At 40.2% G+C, this 21,229-nt stretch overlaps 3 protein-coding genes across 3 annotated transcripts; 1 reads left to right on the forward strand and 2 right to left on the reverse strand.

Moving 5' to 3' along the window:
• The first annotated feature begins 2,602 nt into the window (after positions 1-2,602).
• LOC140761231 (putative cis-zeatin O-glucosyltransferase) lies at positions 2,603-3,787 on the forward strand. The gene has a single exon (XM_073098486.1). It carries the CDS (start codon positions 2,603-2,605, stop codon positions 3,785-3,787), a length of 1,185 nt encoding a protein of 394 aa, XP_072954587.1.
• Positions 3,788-6,112: 2,325 nt separating this feature from the next.
• On the reverse strand, positions 6,113-7,492 carry LOC140761232 (cis-zeatin O-glucosyltransferase 1-like). Its single transcript, XM_073098487.1, has one exon. The coding sequence runs from the start codon at positions 7,490-7,492 to the stop codon at positions 6,113-6,115; it is 1,380 nt and encodes a 459-aa protein (XP_072954588.1).
• Positions 7,493-13,348: 5,856 nt separating this feature from the next.
• On the reverse strand, positions 13,349-14,680 carry LOC140761233 (cis-zeatin O-glucosyltransferase 1-like). The gene has a single exon (XM_073098488.1). The coding sequence runs from the start codon at positions 14,678-14,680 to the stop codon at positions 13,349-13,351; it is 1,332 nt and encodes a 443-aa protein (XP_072954589.1).
• Positions 14,681-21,229: the final 6,549 nt, after the last annotated feature.

Genomic DNA, 21,229 nt, shown 5'->3' on the forward strand with positions numbered 1-21,229 from the left:
TGGATTTCAAGATAGACCTAGCAATGGACGAAGTAGGATGCCCAAAACGTTGATGCCACAGAGAGGATGGCACCTTGACACCGGATGAAGCATGATGAGGAGTGGTGGATGTTGAGCAACCAAACGGCACTGGGTAGAGACCCCCTTTGCTTCTACCGAGTAGAAGCGTTTTCTTCGTAGCCTTGTCCTTAATAAAGAAATCATCGTCATGAAATTCAATGAAAACATTATTATCAGAAACAAGTTTGTGTGCAGAAAGAAGATGTTTATTTATGTTAGGGACATGAAGAATATTTTTAAGAGCAAGAGAACGATCTAAGTCGGGAATTATAGAATGGCCAATATGTGAAATGTGCAAACTTGCTCCGTTGGCCACTTGAACCTGATCCTTGCCGTGGTAGCGTTCCTGAATGGTTAGCCGATCAAGATCACTCGTCAAGTGATCTGTTGCACCGGTGTCAGTATACCGGTTCGTGTCAACATTGTAGCCTCCTCCAGTCGTGGCACTGTTGATGCCGTGCTACTCCTCCGGCTGGTACGCATGGTTGAATCTGTTACGATAGTTCAGGGCTATATGGTCATAGATGCCGCACACTTGGCAGCGAGGACCATTGTTCCTACCACGGCCGTGCCCACGTCCGCCCCGGCCACTACCACCGCCACCGCGTTAGCCGCCACGATTGTTGCCGAAGTTGTTGTTGTTGTTGTTGCGACGTGGGGCATTGGAGGAGTTCTAGTGCATGGCATTGTTGGCAGATGAAGAAAATTCCACCACGCCACCCGTCATGGCAGCTTGAGCTTCATGCGCAAGCACGTAGGAGTATAGCTCCGAGAGAGTCACTGCTCGCTGATAGCACAGGACAGTAATGGCACTGACGAGATCACCGTGGCCCGCACCAAGGCCGGCGAGGATGTAGCCGATCACTTCTTCATCAGACATGGGCTGCTCGATGTTTGCCATGGTGTCGACAAGGGTCGTCATCTTCTGGAAGTATTCAGACGTGCTCATGTCGAGCTTCTTCGTTGTGGAAAGCTGGGTGCGAATTTGGATGGCGTTCCGATGATGTTGGGCGAAGAACATTGTGTGGAGCGTCGTCCACACTTCAGCAGAGGTGTCGGTGGGCAGGAGTTGAGGCAGCACGTCCTCAGTCATGGAGGGCAGGAGGCCACCCAAGATCGCCTGATCTTGGATGATCCAATTGACGTGGGCAGGATTTTCCACCTACCTGGCGGCATCGCCAATACCTTTGGTCACCGTGGCTGGCGGCATGGGAGTGGTGCCATCGAGATTGCCACAGAGCTGGATGCCGCAGAGGATAGGGACTACTTGGGCCTTCCATAGGAGGAAATTGGTGCGGGTTAGCCTACAAGTAATGGCGTTGGCGAAAGAAGAAGAAGTAGTGGTCATGATGGAGGCGCTTGGGGAGGAGACCAGGACGTCGGCGGCGTTGGAAGCGAGATCGGAAGAAGTCATGGTGAAGGAGATGGGATCAAGCTCTGATACCAAGTCAGAGAAGCTATTAGCCGCTGAAATCCCCTGAGGGGTGCAATACTCTTTATATAGATAATGCAGAAAATATCTTCATGATCCTATACAATCAAAATTCTATACAATCAGATCCTTTTATCTATATATAGAACCAATCCCTACAATTATGCTATGCATAGATCGCTATCTACTATATTTACAATACTCATACCTAATAGATTGCTATCTACTATATTTACACAAATAAACCAAATGTGATCGTGTGTCACATAGGTAACTAAACCAAAAGCGTGCAGTAAAAATGATTAAAAGATTACAATAATCTTAAAGGTTTCTAAAAAAACTAAAATTCCTAATTTATTTGGAATTCTTTGGTTTTTAATGGTGTTAGTTTTTATGACTTTAATGGATATGAACTATCTAAAATATTTATGTGTCTCGTGTCTGTCTTTGTATTCTTAAATTTAAAAAACTTAAGGTGTAATTTATAAAATATTCGAAATAAAGAAGACTATAATTAAGAATTTTAAATAAATTAGAAATTTTAAATATTTTTCAAGCTCTATCAGTCTATTTATAATCTTTTGGTCGTTTTTAGCGCACGTGTTTGGTGTAATTACTAATTACTTATAAGGGGCACACTGTGAATAAATTACGACAAGAAACCCGTCATTAGCGCACGCAATCATATTTAAATCCTTCTGGCTGTGAAGAAATCCATGATTGACGTGTAAAAAGTGGAAGGAGGACTTATTTTACACGGCACGTCTGAGTGTAAATGTGAAGAAACCATACTTGAGTGGAATCTGAGTTACATGAGTTAAGCACATACATCATCCCTTCATGTAGCTTAGGTAGCCACAAGTTAGTAACTTAGTAAGTTTGTTTTGGAATCATCTAAAACCCAATAAAAAGACCGCAAATACCCGAAAGCAGCATTGTTTTTGCAACCGGGACTGCAGGCGATCCACTCCCGAGTTGGCTCTGCTCTCTCTCTCTCTCTCTCTCTCTCTCTCTCTCTCTCTCTCTCTCTCTCTCTCTCTCTATATATATATATATATATATAGATTAGATATCCTTCACCTAAAACAGAGAGACCTAAAATTGATCACCATGGAACAAAAATCAAAGGTATCAATCTTAGTAGTTCCATTCCCAGCCCAAGGCCACCTCAACCAACTCCTCCACTTCTCCCTCCTCCTCTCCTCCCGTGGCTTCCCCGTCCACTACGCAGCTACTCCCACCCACGTCCTCCAAGCTAAGTCTCGCCTCCAAGGTTGGAACCCTTCCTCTCTCCACTCCATCCACTTCCACTCCCTCCCTATCCCTCAATTTCCCAATCCACCACCGGACCAAAACTCCACCATCAAATTCCCATCACATCTCTTTCCTGCCTTTAAAGCATTCATAAACATCAGAGCCCCTCTTTCCTCTCTGTTACAAACTCTATCCTCTGCTTCAACTCGACTCGTAATAGTCCATGACCCACTTTCTTCGTTCGCTGGCAAAGAAGCTGATTCATTACCAAATGCTGAGTCGTACAATTTCCAATGCCTCGGCGCCTTCTTCCAACTCAGTTTTCCGCAAGTAAGCGAATCCTTTGCAGAGCTTTTACGAGCCCATGACTTGGTTCTCCCTGCACGAGATAGCTGCCGGACTAAGGAGTTCGTGGAATTCGTGAATCGTAACTACTACGACAAAGAAAAATCTGAATCCAGCACGATTATAAACACATGCATGAAGTTGGAAGGTGAATTCCTCGAATTGCTACGCCATGAGCCGGATTTTGTTGGCAAGAAGATATTCGCGATTGGCCCAGTAAATCCTATCGCGATTCCCGAAGGTGGTCATAGACACGAGTGCTTGTATTGGCTCGACAAGCAACCGGAAGGTTCCGTTCTCTATCTCTCCTTCGGAAGCACGACGATGCTCTCTGAGAACGAGGTCGAACAGGTGGCGATCGGACTAGTCCAAAGCCGACAACGATTTATCTGGGTCTTGAAAAGCGCGGATAGAGGCAATATATTCGCGGAGGAGGCAAAGGAGACGAGCTCTAAGTTGCCTCCTGGTTTCGAGAAGGAAGTGGAAGGGAGAGGAATAGTTATTCGAGATTGGGCTCCACAGTTGGATATCTTAGCTCACAAATCCACTGGCTTATTCATGAGTCACTGTGGTTGGAATTCTTGCATGGAGAGTCTTAGCATGGGAGTGCCAATTGCTGCATGGCCAATGCATTCGGACCAGCCTGCGAATGCATTGCTTGTGACCAAGTATCTGAAGGTTGGTGTTATGGTTTGAGAGTGGGATAGAAGAGAAGAATTAGTTATGGCAAAGGACATAGTGGAGGCCATTAAAAAGATCATGGTATATGACGAAGGGAAGGAGATTAAGCAACGGATTAACACTTTAGGTGAAGCTGTGAGAGCAGCAGTATCGGATGGTGGGTTTTCTAATGCTGCTTTGGAATCGTTTATTGCTCATATGACAAGATACTAATTATGCCATTAGAGTTGTACACTATTTAAGCGATTAGGGCACCATGCTGTAGCTTCTTCGTGATAATATATAATAATTATGTTCTAAATAATACCATGCTTAATTAACTTTAAAATATATATTAGTCTAGCTTTTGTCTACCTCAATGATTGGATTCTATTAGCCCTGTGACATGCGAGAGGGCATAGATTAAAATTCTCCCATAGATTTAGGTTTGATATAGGTGGATTTTCCACCGTAATATTATTTATACATGTATTGCTTAACTCCATTATATATGATCTATTTTTGGGAAGGGTTTAAGGTAGAATATATTTATCTTTTTGAGTTAAATATATTTGGACTGTTGTTAAATTTGTATCGTTAGAAATTAATTGGTGAAAAAAACACACAGAAGCACACACCAAACAATGGACTATAGCATAGGTGTGGATGATTACCGAACAAAGCAAACTTTCAATTCTTAGTATCTATCTCAATCTATTTTACAAATCATATATTTGAAGAACTTTGTACCCACCATTTTTTTATTTTCAATAATTTTTATTTAACACACTACGCTAATTTGGATGGTGCTAACAAAAATATGATATTATAATATATAAAATAATTTATAAAATACATAAATTATTTATATTTATTTTATTTTTTTCTCTCTCTCATCTGTTCATTATTCTTGCCATCTCGTCATGCCCAACAAAGGGAGAAGTTGGTTGGAGAAATTAAAAAAAAAAACTGGTGGAGTGTAGAGAGGAAGAGAGAGAGAGAGAGGATGGTTGGATATTTTAATAATCTTAATATTTATTAGTCAAAATAATATTAAAATATTAAATAAAAATTATAAAAAAATATCAAATTACAAAATAGCCACAACCGGTGACATGTCCCATTCTTTTGTTGAAAGTGCATCGATTGTGACAATATTGCCAACTCAAAATATCAAATTATTATTATAAATGTGAAGTTAAGGTAATAGAAAAGAATATAAATTGTGGAGTCGACCAATTTTCTTATTTCAAGCAACACTAATTAGCTTTGCAATTAGCTATGGTATTGTTAATTTTAACCGTATGACTACAAATCTAATACACAAAAAAAAGAAATGTATAAATGACTTTGAATGAGCCAATACTTAGCATAAAACAATAGCACAACTCCCAGAACATTATATTGAGCCTTAATGGCATATAAAATATAGAGTAATGATTCTTCTCAAGCCACACCAGTAGTCTATTTTCGCTTCGCACGAAAAGTCTTCTTTTTTTTGTATCCTTTTTTGTTCTTTTCTCTTAAAATCACATTGCAAACTTATTGACAATTATCTGATAAATTCTCAGCGAAAATTGGAGAGGAGTGCTGCGGTTAAGTGAGAGGAGATAGGGAGAGGAAGAGAAGGTGAAAAAAAGAAAAATTTTACTTAGTCCTTCGTTTTTTATACTTAACCACTTAATCTATTAATACTGTGAAACGAAAGACACTGTTAACAAGGTACTTAAAATTACTCTACTGTCGTATTATTTTTTTGTTAGACAAAAGTTTTTGTTTTAATGCCAACCGTCAACACTCCCTCTCCTTCGTTTTTAAATAATTTCAATATAGGATTTGGAGAAAATCACATTTATTTTCTTCGTTCATCACTTGTCCTGTTTGGAAGCTTGCATTTACTATTGAAGGTATGGTTTACAAGAAGATATAATATATCCAAAGAAAAATAAGATATGTTTTTATATATTTGATTATATATGGATTTTAATTAATTAATTTATTAATTAACATGTGATGAAAGAGGTTAATTTAGTCCATAAAAGATGAGAAAGGGTAAAATACAGCCCACCAACCATTTTTTAACTAGCACTGTCAATTCGGATAAAACTTAATGATTCTATATTAGTAATTAGTAGAAGATTGTATAGTGATAGAAAACGTAGAGAGAAGTAAAGCAATTCTACGAGCAAATTGCAATTAACCCAAAAGATTAATTCAAAGTTGCATATATTAATATAGACCAATCATATCAACTCGAAATTTTTTGGGCTCGACAAGACTCAATCATTGAGATTATGGCATTATTTTGCATAATAGTCTTGAAACATGCATACTAATACCAACCATCGATACAATGCATTATCACCTTGTAATATGATCAATAAATAAATCCAACTCAGCACGAGAAGACCCACCATCCATTACTTCTCCTCTCACAGCTTCACCTAAATCTCTAGCTCTTTGCTTAATCTCCTTCCCTTCATCATAAACCAAGACCTTATTAATGGCTTCCTCTATATCCTTTGCCGCAACTATTTCCTCTCTTCTGTCCCACTCTCTGACCATAACACCAACCTTCAGATGCTTGGTCACAAACAATGCATTCACAGGCTGGTCTGAATGCATTGGCCATGCAGCAATTGGAACTCCCATGCTAAGACTTTCCATGCAAGAATTCCACCCACAGTGACTCATGAATAAGCCAGTGGATGTATGAGCTAAGATATCCAACTGTGGAGCCCAATCTCGAATAACCATTCCTCTCTCTTCCACTTCCTTATCGAAGCCAGGAGGCAACTTATAACCCGCCTCCTTTCCCTCCTCGGCGAATATATTGCCTCTATCCGCGCTTCTCAAGACCCAGATAAATCGTTGTCGGCTTTGAACTATTCCGATCGCCAACTGCTCAACCTGGTCCTCCAAGGGGGTCGTCGTGCTTCCGAAGGAGATATAGAGAACGGACCCATCCGGTTGCTTGTCGAGCCAGTCCAAGCACTCGTGTCTATGGCCACCTCCTCGTATCACGACTGGATTTATCGGGCCGATCGCGAATAACTTCTTGCCTATATAATCCAGCTCTTGGCGTCGCAATTCGAGGAATTCGCCTTCCAACTTCTTGCATGTGTTAATAATCATGCCGGACTCCCTTTCGTTATTGTCGTGGCTGTTGCGATCCGCGAAGTCCAAGAACTTCTCAGTGATGCAGCCATCTTTGGCGGGGACAACCAAGTCATGGGCTCGTAAAAGCTTTGCAGTGGATTCGCTTATTTGTCGAAAAGTGAGTCCGTACAAGGTGGAGAGGCACTGGTAATTGTACGACTCGGTATTTGGAAGTGACTCAGCTTCTTTGCCAGCGAACGAAGAAAGTGAGTCATGGACTATTACGAGTCGAGTTGAAGCAGAGGATAGAGTTTGTAACAGAGAGGAAAGAGGGGCTCTGATGTGCAGGAAGGCTTCAAACGCAGGCTGGAGATGGGATGGGAATTTGATGGTGGAGTTGTAGTCTGGTGGTGGAGTGGGAAATGGAGGGATGGGGAGGGAGTGGAAGTGGATGGCATGGAGAGAGGAAGGGTTCCACCCTTGGAGGCGACACTTGGCTTGGAGGACGTGGGTAGCACTAGCGGCGTAATGGACAGGGATGCCACGGGAGGACAGAAGGAGGGAGAAGTGGAGGAGTTGGTTGAGGTGGCCTTGGGCTGGGAATGGAACTACCAAGATAGACACCTTCTGTTTTACCTCCATGCTGATCAATGTTTGGTCTCTCCTCTGTTTTAGGTTAAGGATATATATATATATATATATATATAGAGAGAGAGAGAGAGAGAGAGAGAGAGAGAGAGAGAGAGAGATAAGAGAGTTGACTTGACTGGAGCAGGAGAAGCCAGTTTTGACTGGAACTACAGAGGCAACTAGGAAGCAGATCGGCTACAGTCAAGGTTGCCGGCTGCAGTTCAAACTTATATAACTTAGAGGGTAGTTAAGCTCCATGAAGGGATGATGTAAGTGCTCAACTCATGTAGGTACTAGTTGGCTCAACCTTCAATTCTACAGAAGAAATTATTTAGAATTTTCACTCAGTTTTGTTTCTCATTGGTGTTAGTTTATAGATTCTTCTTCCGATTTATACAGTAGTAAATATCAGCAATATTTATGTGGACGTAGCTTGCAATGGATATGAACCGTTTAAATTTTTCTGTCTCTTGTATGATTGTCTCTGGATTCTTTTTCGTCGTGTTTTACTTTTCTATACTTATTCCTGATATGAACTGGGCGATGTCTAATCCACTACCATTCTAACAAAACTTTAATATCTCTTTGTTATTATAAATGTGAAGACGAGGTAATGAAAAAGAAGATAAATAATCGAATCAATCGGTTTCTTTTTTAGCAACAGCCACCAGGCTATATTATTCATTTTAACTAAATAATATAGTCTGATAGACAATAAAAATGAAGATATAGGTTAGTGCAACAAGAAGAACATTATATCGAGTCTTAAGGGCACATAAAAAATACAAATTGTGTAGCTCCAGATATTACTCTACGTGTGTGAAATAAGAGTTTGCAAAAGCGACAGCATATGAAAGATGTATAATAGATTGATTTTCTTCTCGTGATCATTATAAATTAATGTAAAGATAAGGTAACAAAGAAAAAGAGGATAAATTGTCGTTACATCAAGGCATCCTTTATCCGTTAGATTACCTACTCTATCTTCGAGCCAGCCAGTGAGAGGACAAGCATACTATCTAGGGGTGAAAACGGGTCGAATTAAGTCCGACCCGACCCGCTATCCGATCCGGATAGGAAAATCCTATCCGATTCGGATTCGGATTCGGATACGGATACGGAAAGCTATTTCCAAAGATATCCGGATACGGATAGCCTTTTAGAAAAAAATCCGGATCCGGATACATACGGGTTTAGTTGATTTTATCGGATACGAATTCGAATAACGGATATCCGTTTACCCGCTTAATAAATACCCAACTAAAGTTACTAAACCCTACCTCTATCTCTCATCTACTCACCATCTCCCCCAAATCTCCATCGCCCTCACTGCTACCCGCGGCGCCGCCCTCACTGCTAGCCCTCATGGCCTCACCGGCTCACCCATTTTCACCGCCTCCCTCCTCCGGCCCTCCCTCGTCGACCTCGGCTCTCCTCCACCGGCCTCACTCCACGGGTCCTCGATCCCGCTGCCTCCATCTAAAATCAGCCCACCGCCCTCACCGCCTCCATCTAAGGACTAAAATCTACATCGCCCTCACCTGTTTTCATCGCCTCCCTCCTCCGGCCCTCCTTCGTCAAACTCAGCTCTCCTCCACCAACACCGGCCCTCCCTCGTCGACCTCAGCTCTCCTCCACCGGCCTCCCTCCACGGGTCCTCCTCCTCCACTGTCACCGACCCTCCCTCCACGAGTCCTCCTCCTCCACTGTCACTGACCCTCCCTCCACCTCCACCGGCCCTTCCTCCACTCCATTGGTCAGGTATATTAATGCATTCATAGCCATTTTTTACATTAACTAATTATAATAAAGTTATAGAATGCGTCTTTTATCTATTTTCTTTCACTTTTGTATGTTTGGACTACCTTGACTCCCAAATATCCGCACATACACCTGCCTAACATTTAGGCTCTTTGTGGTTTGAATGTTCATGGATTTTATGTGCATTCTTGCACCTTTTCCATGTTTTATTATTTCAGAAGAGAGAGACTTCATAGTTGTTTTCTAATTGCATGTTGGGCTTCTAGATTCTGGATTGGATAATGAGAGGGCCTTGCAATGTGTAGGGGGAAAAATATGAAAGTTTATTAAGGGTTGTTTACTTTGTGAACTTTTCATAGAAGAAATGATAATGAGACATCTCAGCATTTGTTTCGAGTGTATAGTTTTGGATTGCTCTTACAAGAGACTATCTATTTGAAGTAATTTGTTTAGAATTTTTTGAACTGTGAGTATTAGACCTTTATTAGTAGATTTATCATCATAGGAGATGCGATTAGTTTTCTGTAATGTGAAGAAAAAGAATCTTCATCCAAAATTCTATATTTGAGGATAGTAAAAAAGCTATTGTTTGTACTTTGTAGGTCTTTCATGTGATAATTCATATTGAGTTTGGTATTCTTTATTTTTAACCTGATGAGCTATTCTTATGCCCAAGTAGCTTATCTTCTTGGGCTCTGACATGGGAGCCCAAATAGCCTAACTAGATGCACAATCATCTGCCAAAAATAATCAAGCTTAGCTCAGTAAGACTCATTATATATATAAGAACCTTAGATCAAGAGGGAGGTGTTAGTTTATCAAAGATTTGGAGAAGAGGTGTTGTTAGTTTATTTTGGAAATAAATAAATTGCCTCTGTTTTGTTAGTTTATTTTGGAAGTCCTTATCTATTTTATATTGTTCCTTGTTGTCACCTTATTACAGATAGAAGTCACGTTTTCATGACTCCTTGACTAAATTGCCTCTGTTTGCATATTTGTATTTAATGTATTCTCTCTTTTATGCTTTGATCTTTAATGTTTTAACTATAATTAGTTTTAATATCCATGTTTAGGAGTTAATGGCATCTACAAGTGCATCAGTTCAAGGTGACACCTCAAGTAGTGTTTTTAATGATGATAAAACAAATAAGAAGAAGTTGACATCGGATGTCTGGAATAATTTTAAGAAAATTGAAGAGACAGAAGTAATTGATGGAAAAATAATTTACAAGTACAATGCAATATGTAAATATTGTCGAAAGCAATTTAGTGAGGAAAGTTCTATGGGAACATCACACTTAAGGAACCATTATAAGAACAAGCATAATAGAGATAGAGGGCAAATGGTACTTAATCTCATAAAAGTTAGAGAAGATGGAATGTTAGAGTCATACAAATATAATGAAAAACAAGTCAAAGAAAACTTATCATGGTAATAGTAATGCATGGATATCCTTTCTCTATTGTAGAGCATGAGTATTTTATTGACTTTATAAAATCTCTACAGCCTGCTTTTCCAACAAAGTCACGGATTACTATAAAAAAAGAGATCTTGGAACTATATGTTGAGCAAAAGAAGATTTTGTATGATATATTTACTTCACTTTCATACCGTACGAGTGCTACCATGGATCTCTAGACTTTTAGACAAAATAAAGGATATTTGTGTGTTACAATACATTTCATTGATGATAATGGAGTATTCAGAAAAGAATCATAAATTTTATGTATTTAAAAAGAAGACATACAGGGTTGAATCTCTATCAAGCATTTCTAAAAAATATGATTGATTGGAATATTGACATGAAGCTCTTTTTATTAATTTTAGATAATAATCGAGCTAATGATGTTTGTGTTAGAGATGTGGTTACTCGGCTGAATGGACAACAAGCTCTTGTTTGTGATAACATATTTTTTCATGTTAGATTTGCCACACATATTATTAATTTAGTTGTGCAAGATGGTTTGAAGAAAATAAAAGATGCAGTGGAGAATATTCGTTATATTATTATAATTCTCAAAAATTCACCTTTGCAATGGGAGGAGTTTCTCAAAAGAGTAAGAGAATGCAATTTAGATACCAATAAGTCTCTTTCAATTGATGTATCTACAAGATGGAATTCTACATATTTGATGCTTAAAGATGCTATATATTATAGCAATGCATTTAAGAGACTTTATTGTGCTGATCCAATTAAATTTGCTGCATGTCCAACAAATGAGCAATGGGAGAAAGCAGCACTGTTATGCAAATATTTGAAAACATTCCATACGATTACTGAATTGCTTTTAGGAACTTCGTATCCGATAGCTAACTTATTTTTGAAAGAATTTTGTGTTATTCAGTTGTAAATTAAATATGGTGCAAAAGTTTTGATGAACTTGTTCTTTTTATGGCAACATCAATGCAAGACAAATTTAATAAATATTGGAAGCAATGCAATCTTATACTAACAGTGGCTTCATTTTTAGATCCTCGGTATAAGATGAAACTTATGGTGTATTACTTTCCTAAAATTTATTCTCTTGGTGGTGTTAAGGAACTTGAGGAAGTTCGTGAAGTCATAAGGAATTTGTATAATGAATATGAATCCAAATTTTCTTCTTTGTTTGATTCGGATGTGAATATAAATAATAGCCAAGTGTTGCAGAGTAGTAGAGTTGATCTTGATGTTGATGAAGATTTAGAGCAATTTTTAAGTGAGGAATGTCAACAACAATCTATTAAGACAGATTTGGATCAATATATTGAGGATGCCTCACTTTTATGGCAACGTAATGATAGTAAATTTGATTTATTATCTTGGTGGAAGACAGAAGGTAGTGGAAAGTATCATATATTATCACGAGTTGCCCGTGATGTATTAGCAATTCTAGTCGCCACAGTTGCATCTGAATCTGCATTTAGTACAGATGGCCGAGTAGTTGATGCTTATCATAGCAAGTTGGATCCCGAATCAGTGGAAGCCTTAGTATGCACTCAAAATTGGATAAGATCTACAAGAAAAGGTAATGATTATAATATTCGATAGTATTTTATAAAATAGTATTGTTTACTAATGTTCATATACTTTTTTTTTATTAGGACAAATAGCATCAATTATTCAGGATGTTGAACAATCTGAAGATGTTGATTTAAAGGGGGAGTAATTATATTGTAAGTATTTTTCACTTTATATTTTAAGTTGATTAATCTAGTTTCTTTATATTACTTTTAAGTTGGTTAATTTAGTTTCATTTATTTTGCAGATGCACTTGAAGAGGAGGATTGTTTGAATGGTTGGATGTTTTGATGTTTTATTCCTCTAACTTTGGGATGTTGATACTTTTTAAACTTGGTTAATTTTATTTGTTAAAGTTCATGTAAACTTGTGTCAACTCTAAACTTTATTTTGATGGATATTTTACTTGCTTTTGTGGTTGATAATGTGAACTTGTGTTAGGATAATTTATTTACTTTTATGGTTGACAATGTGAAGTTGTACCAAAATATTATATTTGATTTTATGGTTCACAATGTGAACTTGTGCAACGATGTTATATTTGCTTTTATGGTTGATAATATGAACTTGTGTAAAAATATTTTATTTGCTTTTATGGTTGACAAAGTTAGAATCTCATTATTGTTGTTGTTGTAATTTTTTTATCAAGGTTTAGATTATTAGTTTATGCACATTATGTTTGTGTAAAGTCTATTATTTCTTTTGTTTTTTCTTTTTTGCATCGTTACTATCTTTTTGCCAATGAATCAGTTCTCAAATACTTTAAGTTTTGTTCAAATTGTATTTGAATGGTTTTAGACTTGATTGATATTCGTAGTAAGTTCATATTAATTTGTTTAAAATTTGATACGTATCTGTTGAAGATCTGAAAATTTATCCGAACACTATCCGATCCGTATCCGAAAACTATCCGATCCGTATCCGAAAACTATCCGTATCCGTTTTCTTAGTATATGGTTTTAATTTTTGCTATCCGTCAAATATCCGTATCCGAATCCGTATCCGGATAAAACATATGAATCCGGATATGGGTTGAGCACTATCCGAGTCGTATCCGATCCGTTTTCACCCCCTAATACTATCGCAATCATCCGTACAATTCTTATCACCTTGTAATATGATCAATAAATAAATCCAACTCAGCACGAGAAGACCCACCATCCATTACTTCTCCCCTCACAGCTTCACCTAAATCCTTAGCTCTTTGCTTAATCTCCTTCCCTTCCTCATAAACCAAGACCTTATTAATGGCTTCCTCTATATCCTTTGCCGCAACTATTTCCTCTCTTCTATCCCACTCTCTAACCATGACACCAACCTTCAAATACTTGGTCACAAGCAATGAATTCACAGGCTGGTCTGAATGCATTGGCCATGCAGCAATTGGCACTCCCATGCTAAGACTCTCCAAGCAAGAATTCCACCCACAGTGACTCATGAATAAGCCAGTGGATTTGTGAGCTAAGATATCCAACTGTAGAGCCCAATCTCGAATAACTATTCCTCTCCCTTCCACTTCCTTATCGAAGCCAGCAGGCAACTTATAACCCGCCTCCTTTGCCTCCTCCGCAAATATATTGCCTCTATCCGCGCTTCTCAAAACCCAGATAAATCGCTGTCGGCTTTGAAATATTCCGATCGCCAACTGCTCGACCTGGTCCTCCGAGAGGGTCATTGTGCTTCCGAAGGAGAGATAGAGAACGGACCCATCCGGTTGCTTGTCGAGCCAGTCCAAGCACTCGTGTCTATGACCACCTCCTTGTATCATGACTGGATTTATCGGGCCGATCGCGAATATCTTCTTGCCTATATAATCCAGCTCTTGGCGTCGCAATTCGAGGAATTCGCCTTCCAGATTCTTGCAGCTGTTTATAATGATACCGGACTCTGTTTTATTCTTGAAAGGTAATTGGCGATTCACAAAGTCCAAGACCTCCTCAGTGATGCAGCCATCTTGGGTAGGGAGAACCAAGTCATGGGCTCGTAGAAGATTCGCAGTGGACTCGCTTACTTGCGGAAAAGTGAGTCGGTACAAGGAGGCGATGCACTGGTAAGTGTACGACTCGGCATTTGGAAATGACTCAGCTTCTTTGCCAGCAAACGAAGAAAGTGGGTCATGGACTATTACGAGTCGAGTCGAAGTAGAGGAAAGAGTTTGTAAAAGAGAGGAAAGTGGACCTCTGATGTTGACGAATGCTTCATACGCGGGAAGGAGATGTGATGGAAATTTGATGGTGGAGTTGTGGTCTGGTGCTGGATTGGGGAATGGAGGGATAGGGAGGGAGTGGAAATGGATGGAGTGGAGAGAGGAAGGATTCCAACCTTGGACGTGAGACGAAGTGGATGGAGTGGAGAGAGGAAGGATTCCAACCTTGGACGCGAGACTTGGCTTGGAGCACATGGGTGGGAGTAGCGGCGTAATGGACGGGGAGGCCATGGGAGGAGAGGAGGAGGGAGAAATGGAGGAGTTGGTTGAGGTGGCCTTGGGCTGGGAATGGAACTACTAAGATCGATACCTTTGATTTTTGCTCCATGGTGATCAATTTTAGTCTCTCTGTTTTAGGTGAAGGATATATAATCTATATTTAGAGAGAGAGAGAGATAGAGAGTAGGACTCTCTGCTTTACTCATATAGCTTCTACTTCGCACCCTGACGTTCCGTGTAAGGAACTCCTTCCCAGTTTTTATTGCCAATTATGAAGAATTAACAAAGAGTCAGAGAAGCTATTAGCCGCTGAAATACCCTACGGGTGCAATACTCTTTATATAGATAATGCAGAAAATATTTTCATGATCCTATACAATCAGAATTCTATACAATCAGATCTTTTATCTATATATAGAACCAATCCCGACAATTATGCTATGCATAGATCGCTATCTACTATATTTATAATTCCCATGCCTAATAGATTGCTATCTACTACATTTACATTCCCCCTCAATCTTAACCGTAACAAGGTTCAATTGCGTCGTAGACGATCAAGCATGTAGCGCGTAGCCGGTTTGGTGAAACCATCTGCTACCTGGTCATTAGATGATACAAAGTGGACATCAAGTGCACCCAATGCAACCTTCTCCCTAACGAAGTGGAAATCCACCTCTATATGCTTTGTTCATGCATGAAAAACCGGATTGGCTGTTAGATAGGTAGCTCCAAGGTTATCGCACCATAAGACTGGAGGTCACGGCTGGCATATGCCCAATTCTTTTAGCAAAGATTGTACCCACGTTGCTTCAGCTGTGCCATTCGCCAAGGCCTTATATTCAGCTTCAGTGCTAGACCGAGACACTGTGGGTTGTTTGCGAGAACTCCATGAGATCAAGTTAGGGCCTAAGAATACTACAAAGCCTCCCATAGACTTGCGGTCATCTACACAACCAGCCCAATCTGCGTCTGTGAACACACTCAGGAGGGTGGAGCTGGAACGCCGAATGCTGAGTCCCGTAGCAGTTGTGCCCTTGATATATCTTAAGATACGCTTGACTGCCTCCCAATGCACATCAGTGGGTTTGGAAAGATATTGACAGACCTTATTTACAGCAAAAGAAATGTCTGGCCTTGTTAATGTAAGATATTGCAATCCCCCAACTATGCTTCGATAATTAAAAACATCATCATCACCAAGAGTTGTACCACAGTCGTGCGCAAGTTTGTCCGTAACAGACATGGGGGTTGAGACGCTCTTACAGTTCTCCATGTGAGCTCGGTGAAGAAGGTCGGAGGCATACTTGTGCTGCATCAAGGTGATTCCCCCTGAATTGTAGGCGACTTCAATCCCCAGAAAATAGTGCAACCGACCAAGATCTTTGATCGGAAAAGAGGAAGACAGGGTGCACAGCAAATGATCAACAACCTTCTGGGAAGAACCAGCAATAACAATGTCGTCTACGTATACAAGCATATAGATGGTGATGCCCCTATGGCGAAACAAAAAAAGGGAAGTATCTGCCTTGGAGGATTGAAACCCAAGCTGATGCAAACGGTCATTGAGACGAGAAAACCAAGCGCAAGGCGACTGTTTCAGACCATAAAGCGCTTTCTATAGTTTGCACACATAGGATGGATGCTGAGAATCTTCAAAACCTGGTGGCTGCTGCATATAAACATCCTCATCCAGAAAACCATGAAGAAAGGCATTACTCACATCAATTTGGCGAAGATGCCATCCCTTGGAGACAGCCAAAGCAAGGATCAAACGAACAGTGGCTGGCTTAACAACAGGGCTGAAAGTATCCTGATAATCGACACCATACTGTTGTGTAAACCCTCGAGCAACTAGACGCGCCTTATGTTTATCAATGGAACCATCCGGACGTTGTTTAAGCTTGAATACCCACTTACTACCAACAACATTAATGCCCGGTGGACGTGGTACAAGTGTCCAGGTACAATTCTTCTGAAGAGCAGCAAACTCATCCTCCATAGCGGAGTGCCAAGCTGGATCTGAAAGAGCAAGCCGATGAGATGTAGGCTCAGCAAAGAAAGCACGGTGATTTGGAGTGTACCGAATAGTGCCATCTGTGAATTTCTTGCAGAAGATCTTGTTAGCACGGAGGCGAGTAATCTTCTGATGCACGGGTGGAGCATTAGCGGGAGCAGCATCTGGTGCAAGCTCGATATTGGCGTCGCCTGCTGTGTGACCCAACGAATGTGCATCAGGCTCGGGCACAGTAGGAACTTGGGCCGAATCCGACCCAGGAGCGGGTGCTGAGGTCGCCGCACTGAGCGGCTGCTGCTGCGGAGGATTTCCTGGGCCAAGAGTCGAGGTAGCAGGCCCAGGGTTGCATGCACCCGGGACGTCGATCATGCAGACGCATTGATCATCTATCGGAGGCATGGGACGCGGTGCTACTGCAGCTGCATCAGACGTGTTAGACAATAAGAGCGATAAGTCATAATTTCGCATATGATCATTCATAGTTGTCGGTTTAGACTAAGGAAAACAAACATCATCAGAAGAAGGGATGGTCGACCGAGAAGGAGTAGAAAAAGGGAAAAGGGATTCATCAAAGACAACATCTCGCAAGATATACACCCGGCTAGTGCTTTTGTCACTTATATCCCTTATGCATGGAACTATACCCCAAGAAGACACACAGTTTGGAACGAAATTGCAACTTATGAGAATTATATTTCCGAAGGCTAGGCCAACATTCACAACCGAAAGTGCGAAGAAAGGTATAATCTGGCGTAATGTTGAGAAGACGTGTAATAGGGGTAGAATTATTGATGGTACGGCCTGGCATACGATTAATTAAGTAGCATGTGGTAAAAAAGGCTTCATCCCAAAATCTAAGAGGAAGGGAGGAATGCGCTAATAAAGCAAGGCCGGTTTCAACAATGTGTCGGTGCTTCCTTTCGGCTATATCGTTTTGCTATGAGGTATGGGGGCATGACACACGGTGAGAAATACCACAACGCTAGAAATACTTATGGAGACGGTGGTACTCCCCTCCCTAATCGGATTGAACAGTGCAAATTTTGGAATTCAAGAGGCGCTCAACATGATTTTGGAAAATATGAAAGATTTGCTCAATATCCGATTTATGCTTAATGAGATAAATCCAAGTGTAACGACTATAATCATCCAAGAAACTTACATAGTAAAAAAACCCTTAGACACACGTATGTATCTAACCTTTAGGCAATGATATTGTTCGTTTGCTTAAGTAAAAGTCGGAAGAAATATTTAAAATGAAAGTAGAGATGAATGCCAAGATTTTAACGTGGAGAAACCCAAAACGGGAAAAAACCACGGATCCAAACTCGGATCAAAATCAATCACTATGATAGTAGCAGTTACAAGACTGACTCACAAAACAATCCGTCGATCCAAACGACTTTGTTCCTCTCAATCTTGATCGCTAGAACCCACGATTCACTGCTTCTTGTGATTGAAGTCCAATCTCAGTAGCCCTCGAGATTGATCTTTCGTCTAGATAGCCCTTAAGATGAAAGATTAAATTCTTGTAGATGAGTAGACCCTTGTTCGTTGAAGAACCGATGTAACCTCAAGAAGTCTCCTTCAATAATGCTTCTTCAACCATCCTAGAGATAGGGCATCACAATCCTTATATATGATCTCCAAGATAGAGCCAAATCCAAGTCTTACCTGTACTCATGAAAATCCAATAAATTGCAAACTTCATAGGTGCGTTTGAACGCAGCACGGGTGCATTCGAACGGCATGACTTAATCTCAGGTGCGTTCGAACGAGCTCGAGTGCGTTTGAACGCGACAGCTTGAATTCTTTAGGTTGCGTTCGAACGCGTTTGCGAACGCAGTACCCGCGTTCGAACGCATTTATGAACGCGGCTCTCTATCTGTGTGAACGCAGTACCCGCGTTCGAATGCGTTTGTGAACACGACTCTCTATCTGTGTGAACGCAGTACCTGCGTTCGAATGCGTTTGTGAACACGGCTTTCTGTCTGTGTGAACGCAGTACCCATGTTCGAACGCGTTTGTGAACGCGGCTCTCTGTCTGTGTGAACGCAGATTTCGCGTTCGAACGCGTTTGTGAATGCGGTGTGAACTTAGCGGCTTTTTTCCAATAATCTTGCAATTTTTCAAACCAAAGATATTCTAGACTTGTGTAAAGCTCATATACATGTAAAAAATACACTTAGAATATTTTGTACACAATTGCCAACAAATAAAAACCTAACAATCTCCCATTTTGGCAATTTGTGACAAAACACCTAGGTTACAAGATATTACAAAGACTTCAAACTGAGCAATCAACAGGTCTAGAATATTTTGCACATCAAGCCCTGCAAATAAACATATACCAATCCAAGATCAAGTGAAAATAACTTGAAATGAATAAACAATCCAAACACAAGTTATCAATGGAGCATAAATTCAAAAGTACTTAAGTAGACAAAATTCACAGACAAAGTTCATAGTTACTTCAAGCAAAGTTATAAACAAAGTTATAAAGACTCTAAAGACTCTCATAAACTCCGACTCTAATAAACTCCCCCTATGCCCATACTCCCCCTACATACCTAGACACCTAGACACCTAAACATTTTCCCCCTTTTTGACACAAATGCCAAAGAATAGGAACTCGGAGGAAACTGACGATGAAGAATCGTCAACACAGAGTCAAGTATAGTCCCTTGATGAGCTTGCTCAGCTCGTAAATCATTCACTACCGAATGGAGATCCTACACTTGAGTACTAAGCTGATCGAAACGGTCAAAGTACTGTGGTAACTCCCCCTCAGTGTGAGATGAGTCATCATCAGAGCTATCATTAGAACTGTCGAGGTGCGATGAACGACCAGCGACGGAAGAAGACGGCTTGAGAGGAGACGACTGGTCGTGAGCTTGACTCCGCTTAAGAGTAATCTGATCCAATGGTTTTTGCGAAGTAAGGGAAGGTTCCGAAACATCCACATGCACCCCACTCTGAGTGCACAAATTTGTAATAAAGATGCCAAACGGTAACCCCTCACGAGGTGCTTCTTTCTATGCAGCTGTGAGAATCGAATCATAGATCACGGCAGCCAAATCAATAAAGACTCCAGATAACATCGCATGAAGAAGGAATGCAAGATCCAGACTAATACTGGAATGTCGAGTCTTAGGGTTGACATTGTACAGACAAAATAGGTGAAGTATGCGAGCCACTGATGTCAGCTTCGCATGCGGCATCATGTTTCCCTTCCAACGTTCCCCTTTGATTAGTACAGTACCAGCATACTCATTGACATCAGGAAGTGGAGCAGACGTTGGATACTGGAACTCACCATCAGGAAGACTAAGTTTAGCGTGAATAACATCTGAGTCCAAGTATACAGATACACCACGAACAGTAGAACGTATACAGCGATCTAAAACCGTGGCATTACTAAAAAATTCCCGAACAACTTCCACATAAGCAGTCCCGCTCATCCGACACACCGATAACCATCCTCGCTCAGTAAATATCTATTCTATCCCCAAAGAAGAAAAATCGGAAACGACCACGGGTCTTTCATAGATAACAGGACGGGTGCCAAAATTATGTTTGTAGCGCCCTGCAGCCGTTGATGAAGAAAATTTTGGAGCTGAAGACGGTGACGAAGGCGGCCTTGGTTTCTTAGTCACTGCCGCTTATTTAGGCATTTTTGAGAAAGAAACAAGTTGTAAGATTCAATACATGCCCAAAGCAAACAAAAAAGTAGCAAGAATTCCAAAAAAGTTTAGAAACCATGAAGGCCCTAAATGAAATCCATCTTTCACTTGAAAACGCTAAGATATCACGTTCAATCTCACAAGAAACATCAAGGTTTTAACATTAACGTGATCAAAATGTGAAAACGCACAAAATCAATCAAGATCAAGCAACTTTATTGAATAAAAAATAGGAAAATGATGGATGATCATACCTTGCAAAAGTGAAGAAAAACTCAAAGATTCGGCCGAAAGACGCTAGATCCGGAGGAGAATCTCCCTCAAAAAAGATTTGAAATGAAAATTTTGATGAAAAAGAGCAAGATCTTGAAGATTTGAGAGGGGGAAAATGAAGGGTTTTTTAGGGTTTGGAAAATGGAAGATGAAAACCCTTGGGTTCGGACGCAATATTTAAAGAACCCCCGAGTGCGTTCGAACGCACTAGTCTGAGCGTTCGAACGCGCTAAGTTCGAACTCAAAAATCTTGAGTTCGAACGCCATTTTTTTTTAAATCAGTAAAAAAACACAATAAATCTTTTTGGAGATGCACTTCTAAAAAATTCAAAATAGATTCAAGACATAGAATATGATAATCAAATGAAATAAGTTATACAAGATCAATCAAATCATCAAGAGCATATTATAATCAATTCTAATGCATCACTCAAAATTAAATTAATCTTGATTAATCATAACAATAAGTATATGCAAGTTGAGCATATATAACATGAACCTATCTTCTTAAACAAACTTTCCTATTTAACCAATGATGCAACACAGTAGTCAACCCGACTTAGTATAGAAAATTTTGCACTTTTCGAC

Source organism: Typha angustifolia, chromosome 6 (genome assembly GCF_048772165.1).
Source record: "Typha angustifolia cultivar Huaian chromosome 6, ASM4877216v1, whole genome shotgun sequence".
NCBI classification, from domain to species: domain Eukaryota; kingdom Viridiplantae; phylum Streptophyta; class Magnoliopsida; order Poales; family Typhaceae; genus Typha; species Typha angustifolia.

What these genes read in the sequence shown, in the direction of transcription:
- LOC140761233 (XM_073098488.1), bottom strand. Translation starts at nt 14,680, where the DNA reads ATGGCCTCCCCGTCCATTACGCCGCTACTCCCACCCATGTGCTCCAAG.
- LOC140761231 (XM_073098486.1), top strand. Translation starts at nt 2,603, where the DNA reads ATGGAACAAAAATCAAAGGTATCAATCTTAGTAGTTCCATTCCCAGCC.
- LOC140761232 (XM_073098487.1), bottom strand. Translation starts at nt 7,492, where the DNA reads ATGGAGGTAAAACAGAAGGTGTCTATCTTGGTAGTTCCATTCCCAGCC.